At 40.3% G+C, this 12,318-nt stretch overlaps 1 protein-coding gene across 2 annotated transcripts in view; it reads right to left on the bottom strand.

The window, feature by feature from the left end:
• The window catches only part of LOC111162128 (hypoxanthine phosphoribosyltransferase 1), a 40,353-nt gene that overhangs the window by 24,050 nt on the left and 3,985 nt on the right, over positions 1 to 12,318 (bottom strand). For both annotated transcript variants that reach the window (XM_022526309.1, XM_022526310.1), the window contains exon 2: positions 1,932 to 2,038. In XM_022526309.1, the coding sequence (XP_022382017.1) occupies positions 1,932 to 2,038 (107 nt within the window). The remainder of the gene's footprint in view (positions 1 to 1,931; positions 2,039 to 12,318) is intronic.

The following is a 12,318-nucleotide window of genomic DNA, read 5'->3' on the forward strand; positions in this document are numbered from 1 at the left end:
ATATCCTCCCCAATGTCCATAACCCCACCACCCTCTCCCTACCCACGTCCCTCCGGCTACCCTCAGTTTGTTTTGTGAGGTTAAGAGTCCCTTATGTTTGTCTCCCTCCCGATCCCATCTTGTTTCATATTTCTTTCCTACCCACCAAACGCCCCACATTGCCTCTCAACTTCCTCATATCAGGGAGATCATATGATAATTGTCTTTCTCTGATTAACTTAAGAGAAATTAACTTTTAAAAATATATTTAGCTTTATAATAAACATCCCCCTTAGGCATTAAACCTCCACAAAACACATCCTTTGCCCCTCATGAGTTATACTCTTGCTTCAAAAAAGTGAAAAAAAAAACTTAAAAATCTTCAAAAAACATATACACTGTAATACCTAACATAAATGTTTAAAATGCAAATTGACATACCATTTACACCTATCAGACTGACAAATTCTGACTAAATGAAATTTCCCTGATAACAGAAAATATTGTAAGAGATTGTAAAAAAAAAAAAAAAGAGAGCACTCTCATATTACACTGGGAGCAAAAATTACAGTAACTTTTTGGGATAACCTGGCAGTATGAAAATATTCAATAAATACCTTCCCCCAACCCAGAATTTCCCCATGGATCAAGCTGAAGCCAAGTGCCCAAACATGTGTAAGAGGACGTTTCCTTCTAGTGTGGTCTGTAAAAGCAAAATAATGGAGACATCTTGCATGTCCATCAATAAAGGACTGCTTAAATCAATTACGGTACAGTCAGAAAATGGACTGTTATGCAACTTCCAAAATACATGAGATAGCTCTAAATATACTAATATGAAAAAATGTCCAATAAATTTCAGACCCATATGATAGCCCATTCCTATGTGTTAAAATGAAACACAGCTGATGCCTGAACAACACAGGTTTGAACTGCCCAAGTCCCCTTATACAGGGATTTTTCAAAAATAAATACAGTACTATCAGTGTATTTTCTCTTCCTTATTATTTTCTTAAAAACATATTTTTGGGGCACCTGGGTGGCTCAGTGGGTTAAAGCCTCTGCCTTCAGCTCGGGTCATGATCCCGGGGTCCTGGGATCGAGCCACACATTGGGCTCTCTGCTCCGCGGGGAGCCTGCTTCCTCCTCTCTCTCTACCTACTTGAGATCTCTGTCAAATAAATAAATAAAATATTTAATAAAAAATATTCTTTTCTCTAGCTTACTTGACTGTAAGAACACAGTACAGAATATATATATAACATACAAAGTATGTGTTAATCGGGTTTATGTTATCGGTGAGCCTTCTGGTCCACAGGTGGCTACTAGTAGTTAAGTTTTGGGGCGAGTCAAGAGTTTACTGCACACACATTCGCATACAGTGTATGTGCATAACCTGTGTGTGGGGAAGGACTGTGCATGGGGTGCTGAGAGGAGAGAACCCTATTCTTCTCATTCATAGCCTCAATCCTTAGAATATTTTGCAACACACATGTATTGATACTGTGATCTGAAAATCAAAAACAAACTAGCCAGACACACAAGGCAAGCATTTAAATACCAAGTTAGGTATTTCACTGCAATTCAGTTAAGGAGCAATTTGCAAGCTAGATGCACATACAAATCAAACTAGGACCTTCCCTTCATGTGATTTAGCCCCAACCCATCACCCTGCTCAAGGTTGAGTCATCAAAGACTGGAGTTCATTCCTCCAATCTCCCTTCGCTGTTTACTTTGTTCTACTCTGTACAGACTGCCAGTATACCATGACTTATGCTGGGTAATGAGTAAGCTCTCCTCAGACCTTGTTTGTAAAGAGGGCTCTAAAATAGAAAACATCTCTTACTTGACACGCTGGCCTAGTTTATGTTCAAATATCAACTACTTAAAAGAGTTGCTGATACTTGAAATTACTCTAAGAAAAAACCCCCAAAATTGAAGATCTTACTAACCTGTCCATAATTAGTCCATGAGGAATAAACACCTTTTCCAAATCCTCAGCGTAATGATGAGGTATACAGAATAAATCTAGGTCATAACCTGGTTCATCATCACTAATCTGAAAAAGAAACAGGACTATTTCAGTGGCAGCATTACAGGATTGACCTTAGATATTAAAAAACCATAGCTTTTAAGAGAAATTCAGGTATGACAAATCGAGAACTTTCTGTAACTTTGTAGGTATGATTATGAATTAGAGTTATACATAAGAAACGAACTGTATGCTTTAGAGATGAATAGTTAAGACTGGAGACATAAAATGACAGGATATGAACTTTCCTTCAGTTCAGCAACGAGAAAACAAAATACTTTAAAGAGTGAAGACAAATGTGGCAAAATCCTGGTAACATTTTAAACTGGGGTGATGAGCATATGGAGATTCATTATACTGTTCTCTCCACTTTTGAGTATGTTTGAAATTTTAGTAAAAAAAAAAACTTAAATACACTGTAGAAAAAATTTTTTTTAACACACTGTAGTCTAACAAGCTAAAATGTCACACTGAACAAAAATTGCTGTTCCCCAGCCCAATTCCAAACAGCCTCTCTCACCTCACAGCAGGGGAAAAAAAATCACCTAAAAAGCTAAGTGATTTCTTAAGCACCCAAACTCTTAGAAGTCTGAGACTGTTATAATCAATTTATGATGTGCCTTCACAGCAGACACTCCAAGGTTGAGGAGAACCATATAGTGGCTTTCTTTGTACGCCGAGTACCCAGCACACAAAATATTTAATAATCCTGATGTTGTGGTACCTGTGGTGGTAAAGTGTCCTGTGATTATAGTTTTATAAATATTATATATACCTATGCATACAGAAAAAATATAACAACATCATAAAAATGATCTCAGGGAGAAGAGTTATAATGATTTTACTTCTTTATACCGTATATTCCAAATTTTCTTCACTGAGTATATATTGTTTTTTAAAAAATTCAGTAGTCTTTCTTAGAAATTATTTGTGGAGGCACCTGGCGGGCTCAGTCAGTTAATCGTCTGCCTTCGGCTCAGGTCATGTTCCCAGGGTCCTGGGATCAGGCCCCACATGGGGCTCTCTGCTCAGTGGGGAGCCTGCTTTTCCCTCCCCTACTGCCTGCTGCTCCCCCTGCTTGTGCTCCCTCTCTCTCCAGTAAATGAATAAAATCTTAAAAAAAAAAGGTTCCCTCTGTATCCCTCTGCCCTCCCCTGCTCACACTCTCTTTCTCTAGAAAGAAAAAAGAAAAAGAAATCATTTGTGGTATTAGGTGCGCTTTTTACATGCATATAAAAAGCATGGGAAAATTTTTAAAGATTAAAACAAAATCTATAAACAAAAGTTGTAATACAACAAAATAAAGAAGTGAGGAGGGGAAGGGGGAGGGAAGGAGAGGAGGAGGAAAGGAAGGCGTGAAAGAAGAAAGGGTGGTTATGGAGGAGTGTATACCCAACAGTGGCCAACTATAAGGGGATACTTGCTGCACTACACACTATTTTTTGTAAGATTTTATTTATTTATTTGAGAGAGAAAGCGAGAGAGCACAAGCAGGGGGAGGGGCAGTGGGAAAGGGAGAAGCAAGACACACCGCTGAGCAGGGACCTGACACAGGACTCGATCCCAGGCCCGCGGGATCATGACCTGAGCAGAAGGCAGACGCTTCACAGACTGAGCCCCCCACCCCACCGAGGCGCCCCATGCACTGCACACTTTAATACCGACTTGGCCTTTTTTTCTCACTGTCAATTTCACTTTTCTTTTTTTATCATCGCTGATCTGTAATTCCCCCTTGCCACGATGGTTAAAATTCATTCAAAGAAATAAACTAGAATATTAATGCTCTCCCTCACATGGTATTCAGGACTAAATAGCTTCCAAATCACATTCAAGAAGCTGATGACAGGACTGTTTGGGCAGTTTTCAGGAAATATTGGTCAAACCACAATTATATCTCATGCGTCAGCTGGTATGTACTGAGCACCATTCAGTCAGCACTGTTAGGTGCTTACGGACCGGTGACTTGGCTTTCGATACATCTTTAAAGTATGTCTTTAAGATTTATAGTGTTATTCACAGAATTCCTAATTGTGTTCTGACAAATGTGAGGTTCACACTGTCTCTTTTTCAGTCCCGAAGCTGTTTTGGGTTCTGCAGGTGTGGGCGGAGCTGTAGGTATTGTCTGGTCCGCTGTGGGTCGTCCCTTCCGCCCACACATGGGGCCAGAACAGGACGCTGGCGGGGATGCAGGGAGGCACAGGACCCCACCGCAGGGGAGGGCAAGGGCACTCACTCGGCTGCCGGTCTGAGAGCGGCTGGAAGTCATTATTGATTTTTCAACAAACATGTATTACTTTCATACGCAGCAAGAAAAATTCTATTTTGGTGGGGGGAAGAAAAGATTATGCCAGAGAGCCTCTAAGCTAAGTGCTAACCTGTCTGCTAAATGTTCACGTCATGCATATCTCAGAACACAGTCACTACAAAAAGAATGGAAATGGGACATTGGTCACCTCCAGGAGTTTTCCAAGAACACTCTCTATAACAAGCAGTATTCCTTTTATAAATTTTATAAACTGAAATTTAGTTCAGGTTTTGGGAAAAGACAGACCTTGCTAGATCATGTAGGATAAGAGGATAAATATTCAAGTCTGGCTCATCAGAATATATCTGCTATTACCTGACAAGAATGAAAATGTACCAACCATTTCACTAAAAAGATCCAGAGCACCCAAAAAAAAAAAAAGGCTTCCCTGAGGCTTACTCACCACCTCCTCCCAGTTGCTCACTGCTTCTGCACAAGCATAACCGGGGACCCACCCAGGACTCTTCGAAATTATGTAACACTCGGAAGGACTACAGCTTCTGCAAAAGTGGCTCAGGCCCTGTCTACAGGTTTTGCACGCAGCCCAAGAACTTCAAGAGTCTGGTTTGTCTCAAACAAAGCCAAGGTGACTTTTGCCCAGAGTTCATCCCAGACGTGCGGTGGGCTATACACAGAACACCTGGAATGTATGCCAAAATATGAATTCTATCTCTGTGAAAACACCAAATTAATCTCTAATTCAAGAGTTTTTATTTTCAATCAATACTATTAGATTCATATACCACATTTAATGTCAAAGAGCTAACTTGCGGGGCACGTGGGTGACTCAGAAGTGTCCAACCCTTTAAAAAAAAAACAACTGTTTATTTTTTAAGATTTTATTTGACAGAAAGAGAGAGAGAACACACACAAGCAGGGGGAGCAGCAGTCAGAGGCAGAAGCAGACTCCCCACTGAGCAGGGAGCCTGACAAGGGAATGATCCCAGGACCCTGAGATCGTGACCTGAGCCAAAGGCAGAATCACATCGGTAGGGGAAAGGATAAAACCCATATGATAGATTCAACAGACGCAGAAAAAGCATCTGACAAAATATCACATCCATTCACGATAAAATTCCTCAACAAAACAGGTTTAGGGGGAACATACATCAACATAACAAAGGCCATAGATGAAAAACCCACAGCCAACACCACACTCAATGGTGAAAAACTAAGAACTTTTCCCCTGAGATCATAAACAAGACAAAATGTCCTCCCTCACCACTGGAAGTCTGAGCCTCAGCAACCAGACAAGAAAAAGGAATAAATGGATCCAAACTGGTAAGGAAGTAGTAAAACCTTCACTATTTGCAAATGACATGATACTATATATAGAAAACCCTAAAGACTCCACCAAAAAACAACTAAAACTGACCTTACCTTTAGTAAGGTTGCAGGATACAAAATCGATGTGCAGAAATCCATTACATTTTTATACACAAATAAAAGGTCTGCACTCTGAAAACCACAAAACACTGATGAAAGAAATTGAAGACAATACAAATGGAAAGATGGTCCATGCTCATGGATTGGAAGAACACTTACCGTTAAAATGTCCGTAACTACCCAAAGCAACCTACATACTTAATGCAATCCCTACTGAAATACCAACAGCATTTTTCACAGAACTAGAACAAATTATCCTAAAATTGACATGGAACCACTAAAGACCCTGAAGAGCCAAAACAATCTTGAAAAAACAAACAAACAAACGGGGACACCTGGGTGGCTCAGTCAGTTAAGGTTTTGCCTCTTGATTTCAGCTCAGGTCACAATTTCGGGGTTGTGAGATCGAGCCCCACATGGCGCTCAGTGCTGGGTGTGGAGCCTACTTAAGAGCTCTCTGTCCCTCTGCCCCTCCCCCATTCTCTCTCTCTCTCAAAAAAGAGGAGAAAAGGGAAGCTGGAGGTATCACAATTCCAGATTTCAAATTATACTATGAAGCTGTAGTAATCGAAACAGTATGGTACTGGCACAAAAACAGAACAGAACAGGATGGAAAACCCAGAAACAAACCCACAGTTATATGGTCAACCTTCAGCACAGCAGGAAAGAAAATACCCAGTGGGAAAAAGATAGTCTCTTCAATAAATGGCATTGGGAAAACTAGACAGCAACATGCAAAGGAATTAAACTGGACCACCTGACTATACCATTCACAAAAATAAAATCAAAATGGATTAAAGACCTAAATGTGAGACCTGAAACCATAAAAATCCTAGACGAGAACACGGACATTAACGTAGGCCATAGCAACATTTTTCTAGATATGTGTCCTGAGGCAAAGGAAGGAAAAGCAAAAATAAACTATTGGGACTGCATCAAAATAAAAAGCTCCTGCTCAGCAAAGGAAACAATCAACAAAACTAAAAGACAACCAAGAGAATGGGAGAAGATATTTGCAAATGACATATCCAATAAAGGATAGTATCCAAAATATATAAAGAATGTATCCAACTCAACACCCAAAATACAAAGGATCCAATTAAAAAATGGGCCAAAGACATGAACAGACATTTCTCCAAAGAAGATATCCAGATGGCCAACAGATGCACGAAAAGATGTTCAACATCACTCATCATCAGGGAAATGCAAGTCAAAATTATAATGAGATACCACCTCACGCCCATCAGGATGGCGAAACTCAAAACAACACAAGAAACAACAGGGGATGGCAAGGATGTAGAGGAAGGAGAACCCTCTTGCACTGTGGGTGGGAACGCAAGTTGTTGCGGTCACTGTGGAAGACAGTATGGCGGGTCCTCAGAAAAGTTAAAAACAGAGCTACCCTGCGATGCAGCAACCACACTACTGGGTACTTACCCAAAGAATACAAAAACACTAATTCAAAGGAATATATGCACCCCCACATTTATGGAAGCATGATTTACAACAGCCAAATTAGGAAACAGCCCAACTGTCCAGACTAATGAACAGATAAAGAAGGTATGTTGTACATATACATGGTGGAATATTATTCAGCCATAAAAAAGAATGAAATCTTGCCATGTGCAACAACATGGATGGAGTCATACAGTATATGCTAAGTGAAATAAGTCAGAGAAAGGCAAATATCATTATGATTTCACTCATATGTGGAATTTAAGAAAAGAAAGAAAAGAGCGAGAGACAAACCAAGAAACAGACTATTTACTATAGAGAACAAACTGATGGTTACCAGAGGGGAGGTGAGTGGGGGAAGCATAGGGGAAATAGGTGATAAAGATTAAGAGTACACCTAAGTGATGAGCACTGAGTTACATATAGAATTATTGTTAAATCACTATATTGTACACCTGAAACTAACATAACACTGTATGTTAACTATACTGAATTAAAATTTTACAGATTTTTATTTATGAGAGAGAGAGAGAGCGTGCCAGTGAGAGAGCATGAGTGGGAGGAGGGGCAGAGAGAGAAGTAGGCTCCCCACTGATCAGGGAGCCCAATGTGGGGCTGGATCCCGGGACTCCAGGAACATGACCTGAGCCAAAGGCAGATACTTAACCGACTGAGCCACCCAGGTGCACTATACTGGAATTAAAATTAAAAAACAATAAAAATTTTAAAAACGGTTGATTTGTTCTTTCAAGCATAAAAACCATGTTAATATAACTCTTCCCAGAAAAGGCAAAAAGAAATTCTTAAAACTTGCATTGCTCGAAGGTGTCCCAATTAATACGGGGCATTTATGATCAATTAAATAAGATCAAGATATCCACTGATCTATTTGACAAAATTGGTAACTGGGGACCTTATCTAAGGGATGTGATCATAATTTTGGGCCTAATACTTTTTCTTTGGTTGTCAAATGAACCTTTACTGAAATTTTCCTCTACAGTTTTTTTTTAAATTAACATGTAATGTATTATTAGTTTCGGGGGTACAGGTTATCAGTCTTACGCAATTCACAGTGCTCCCCATAGCACATATCCTCCCCAGTGTCTGTCACCCAGCTCCCCCTCATCTTCCCACTCCCCTCCCCTCCAGCAACTCTCAATTTGTTTCCTGAGATTAAGAGTCTCTTATGGTTTGTCTGCCTCTCTGGTTTCATTATGTTTCATTTCTTCCTCTCTTCCCTTATGATCCTCTGCCTTGTTTCTTCACTTGATCTTAGCCAAAAGGCCAAGAAGCGATCTCTGCCTTGTTTCTTAAATTCCACACATCAGCGAGGTCATATAACTATCTTTCTCTGATTGACTTATTTTGCTTAGCATAATACCCTCTGGGTTCCATCCACTCTTTGCAAAAGGCAAGCTTTCATTTTTGATGGCTGCATAATATTCCACCATATATACATACACGCACACACACACACCCCACATCTTTATCCGTTCATTTGTCGACAGACATCTGGGCTCTTTCCATAGTTGGCTATCGTGGATATTGCTGCTATAAACATTGGGGGAACGTGCCCCTTCAGATCACTACATTTATGTCTTTGGGGTAAATACCCAGTAGTACAATTGCGGGGTCATAGGGCGCTCTATTTTCAACTTTTTGAGGAACTACTTTTCCATCTGCTGATGCATGGACCATTTGCTGTCCATCATGATCCCCTGGGACCATACCACAAGCCCCCATACCAACCCCTGGATAGATTCTAACTGCCGCACAGCCCGCTGCCACATTCCAGCAGGAAGCACCCAGAGCAGTTGTCGGTGTCCCAATTCCCTAACTGGCAGTTAAGGTTACTATCCCAGGGGGAATGAGAGAAGGACAGGCGGGGCTAGGTAGGGAGAGATGGTAGGTGGCTAAGTGATCAGGCGCACAGAAATCCCAAAAAAACGTTGAGGTGTGAGAAAACCAGAGATAAGGGGACAAATAGGGCCACCATGCCCTAGGTGTGCCGCCATGCCCTAGGGTGCCAGGTGAGTGGGGTGGGTGGGTCTTTATGGTAATCACCTGTGACCAACAAAGAATAACTAGCCCCTCATAGAAGGTGTTATCCACAGAGATGTTAAAAGGATTTAAGTTCCCTGGTTAGCTTTCCATAAAAGACCAGCCCTTAAGGCAACCCTGTGGACCCGCTCACTCTTTAAGAGCTTTTTCTGTTATCCTCACTTAATAAACTTCCATCGCTTTACTCACAAAACAAAGCAAACCAAACAAAAAACCCAAAAAACTTACATTGTTTAAGGTACTCAAGGCATGAATTCACAACTTTGTTCTAATTGACTACAAATAAATGGGGGTATATTTATGGGGTTCATGATTTAAGAAATACGTGATTGGCCATAGTAGTTGTCAGAACTGAGCAACGGGTATATGGGGGTTATGCTATTATGTCTACTTGTAGATATTTCAAATATGAAGTTAAATGCAGACCAATATGTAAATGATGACAAGGCACCAACGTCGCTTTTCCCAGTTTTACATTTTTTAAATAAAGATTTTATTTATTTATCTGACAGACAGAGACCACAAGTAGGCAGAGAGGCAGAGAGAGAGGGGGAAGCAGGTTCCCTGCTGAGCAGAGAGCCTGATGTGGGGCTTGATCCCAGGACCCTGAGATCATGACCTGAGCAGAAGGCAGAGGCTTAACCCACTGAGCCACCCAGGCGCCCCTCCCAGTTTTACATTTAATGAAAGTCCAAGTCTTTTAAATCCATATAAAATGACCAAATATTAGAATACTAATTTTAAAATGGTGATGACCTTACCCAGAACCTGAATTCTTATTACTAATACTCAAATCTTTATTGAGAACCTACTATGTTGTACATACTGTAGAGCATTAGATAAATCTTCGGCTTCCTTTAGAGAGTTGACATGTACGTGAATAACCACGAGACAGTGGTAAGGTGCTATGGAAAAGAAACAGGGGATGTGTGGCGGGGGTTTAGGAGACCACCCAACCTCTCAGAGGCCTCATTTGCACCCGGATCACTGAGAAGAAATAAACTAAGACACAATTCAATGAACCGGAACTTGTTTTTAATCATCCCAAACACCCAAGTTTCACATTCAACTCGTCCAACCTCAATCTCCACAAGACCTAGACAGAAATGTACTCGGTGGCCTTTAATCTTATTAGCCCTTATCAGTCCCATCTGATATTGCTTAATATCTATTAACCTCATCTGATACGGATTACTTAACAATCCAGTGGCTGCTTTGATAGGAAGGGATTGCAATATATAAAATTCCATCAAAATGCATTTAGCATCCACTTTGAGAAAGGTACTGTGCAATAGATTTTGTAGGGGGAGCGGAAGAGGATTTTAAATTTAGAGCCCTAAATTTAAATTTAGTTATAACTTTTATATTATAAATTAATTATAATTTATAATAATTTATCATTATAATTTGTAATTATATTATAATTATAATTTATAATTATAAATTTAGAGTTTATAATCTAGGTGAAAAGACATACGTACACACACCCAACTATACGGCACAATAAAGCTTGTCATTTCTATCTGAATCTAATCTGACAAGCCAATAGCCATTGATTAGCAAAAGCACTTACACATGCGCTAAAGGCAAACCGGTAAACCAGCACAATGACTCCCCCTAAAGCACGAACGGGCTTAGTCATTATGTTCCACTGCCTCGGTTGTAAACTGGGTAGAGACTGGCATGTCTCTGATACTTAATTAGCACAGCCTTCTAAACCAACCAGGCAATAGTTGATTATGAATGTGTAACATTTCTGTATGAATGGAAATCCCATCTGTTTCATGTTTGGTAACTTGGTGTTGCATGTCCAAGCACGAGGTTACCACCGACACCTTCTACAACAGCTGTATTAGTCGGCTGGAACTGCTGTAACAAAATACCACCACCTGGGTGGCTTAAACAGCAGGAATTTATTTCCTACAGTTCTGGAGGCTTCCTTCTGGAAGTCCAAGATCAAGATGCTGGCAAATCAGGTTTCATTCTGAGGCCTCTCTTCTTGGCTTTTAAGCAGCTGCTTTCTCCTAACTATGTGCACAGTGGAGGGTGGGGGAGGGAGCTCTTTGGTGTCTTTTCTTAAAAGAACAGGGTCCCAACCTCATGACCTCCTCTACTCCTAATGACCATCCAAACGCCCCATCACCAAATACCACACACTGGCAGTTAGGGCTTCAACAGAGGAATTTGGGCAGGAGTGGCACTTCTTCAGTCCGTCACAAGAACCTAACATAAATGGCTAAAGAAGATCATGAAGAAGGTTCTAGATGGCTCTGGGGAGAGCCCAACACCAAAATATTTGGGGAGCGCTTTGGAAGGGCAAGAAGTGGTAAACAATGTTAGTGTATGTGCTGCCAGAAGGGGGCACAGGGAAGCGGTAAACAAATGAAAATGGTTTCTCTCCAGACCCACTGTTCCCACTATGGCCATATCTGGCTGAACTGGAAATCAAAGAATAGGTTATTAATAGCTCTGAGTTACTTACTATTTAATCAGTTCAGAAATCTGTGCATCTCCTCTGAGCTTCAGAATACAACTCTCAAATTCTAGCCTATCTGTAAATATACTTGCTAATGGTAAACGCTACACAGGTACTTTCATTAATATGTAAGATTACCGGAAAATGTAACATTAGCAACTGCCATTTGTCTAGAAGGTCAATACTTTTGCTATCACAGACTGCCAAAATAATTTTCCTTCCCCATAAAACTGGCATCACAAATTCTTAGTAATTATGTGTGCACATCTGTAGTAACGGTTTCCACAGTGAAAATTTTTTGTGGTTTACACGTAAGATTTCTAATTACAAAAATATTATTATCTAAAATTACAGCAGGCAAGGAAATTACCTCAACCTGAGGTAATAGGAGCAACATCAATTCATCATCTGTGACCAGGACTGCTTAAGCCTCTTTGTGGTCAAAATATAGCAATGATCATGGGTCCAGACAAGACCGAACAGAAGTGAGTCTCAAAATGAGCTTAAAATATGAGTTAAAAGATGTACAGTGATAGACAAAATATATTTTACTTATTCCTAGTAACCAACAACAATTCCAAGCTTCTAGAATGGGCAGGAATTGCTAGGTAGCATATTTCTACC

The sequence above is a fragment of the Enhydra lutris genome, unplaced genomic scaffold (genome assembly GCF_002288905.1).
Source record: "Enhydra lutris kenyoni isolate GAN:26980312 unplaced genomic scaffold, ASM228890v2 scaffoldscaffold89, whole genome shotgun sequence".
Taxonomy (NCBI): domain Eukaryota; kingdom Metazoa; phylum Chordata; class Mammalia; order Carnivora; family Mustelidae; genus Enhydra; species Enhydra lutris.